At 58.3% G+C, this 739-nt stretch overlaps 1 protein-coding gene across 1 annotated transcript in view; it reads left to right on the top strand.

Moving 5' to 3' along the window:
- LOC103803560 (histone deacetylase 5-like) overlaps nt 1-739 on the top strand; it is a gene marked incomplete at both ends in the record, with an annotated part of 5,748 nt that overhangs the window by 2,615 nt on the left and 2,394 nt on the right. The window contains 2 exons of the mRNA XM_009076125.1: nt 492-547; nt 663-739. The exon at nt 663-739 is cut by the window's right edge and continues 1 nt beyond it. Of these exons, the coding sequence (XP_009074373.1) occupies nt 492-547; nt 663-739 (133 nt within the window). The remainder of the gene's footprint in view (nt 1-491; nt 548-662) is intronic.

The raw sequence follows: 739 nt of genomic DNA, 5'->3' as shown, positions 1-739 counted from the left end.
ACTTAGAGAAGCCAAATTATTGAGGTAAGGAAGAGCTGCCAGAGCTATAGAGGGAGCAACTGATCCCATTTCCATGACTCATCCACGAGCACATCCTCCCTGAAACACAAAGTCATGTGTATCACAGCAGCCTGGGAGATGTGAGGGATCTGGCACCTCATTCCCCATGAGCTTTGCCCCAACCCTGGCAGTGTTCACAGCCAGGTTGGATGACCCTTGAGCAACCTGCTCTGGTGGGAGGTGTCCCTGCCCAGGGCAGGGGTTGGCACTGGATGATCTTCAAGGACCATTCCAACCCCTTAACACTGTGATTCTACAGCCTCTGTGGATGCTCAAACATGTGTGCACTGCTCCTGTGCACGCTCCCTTGGGTGTGTGTGATGGTCCTCAAGCAACCCTGAACATCTGCTGTCCCTGGGTGTCCCCACACTGCTCGTGCCCCTCTGTCCCCCACACGTGTCCCACTCATGTCCCTCTCTCTGTCCCCCCAGAACGGCTTCGCTGTCATCCGCCCCCCAGGCCACCACGCCGAGGAGTCCACAGCCATGTGAGTGTGGGGACAGGGCCAGGACCCCCACCGAGGGGGTCACCCCACAGTGTCCTGAGGGGCCCTGGTTTCTCTCCACCACTGACTCTCCCTGTCCTGTGTCCCTTGTCCCCAGGGGCTTCTGCTTTTTCAACTCAGTGGCCATCTCGGCCAAGCTGCTGCAGCAACGGCTCAGTGTGGGCAGGATCCTCA

Source organism: Acanthisitta chloris, unplaced genomic scaffold, assembly GCF_000695815.1.
Source record: "Acanthisitta chloris isolate BGI_N310 unplaced genomic scaffold, ASM69581v1 scaffold8066, whole genome shotgun sequence".
Lineage (NCBI taxonomy): Eukaryota > Metazoa > Chordata > Aves > Passeriformes > Acanthisittidae > Acanthisitta > Acanthisitta chloris.
The sequence above is the reverse complement of the archived record's forward strand: the minus strand, read 5'-3'. Positions and strand labels throughout refer to the sequence as shown.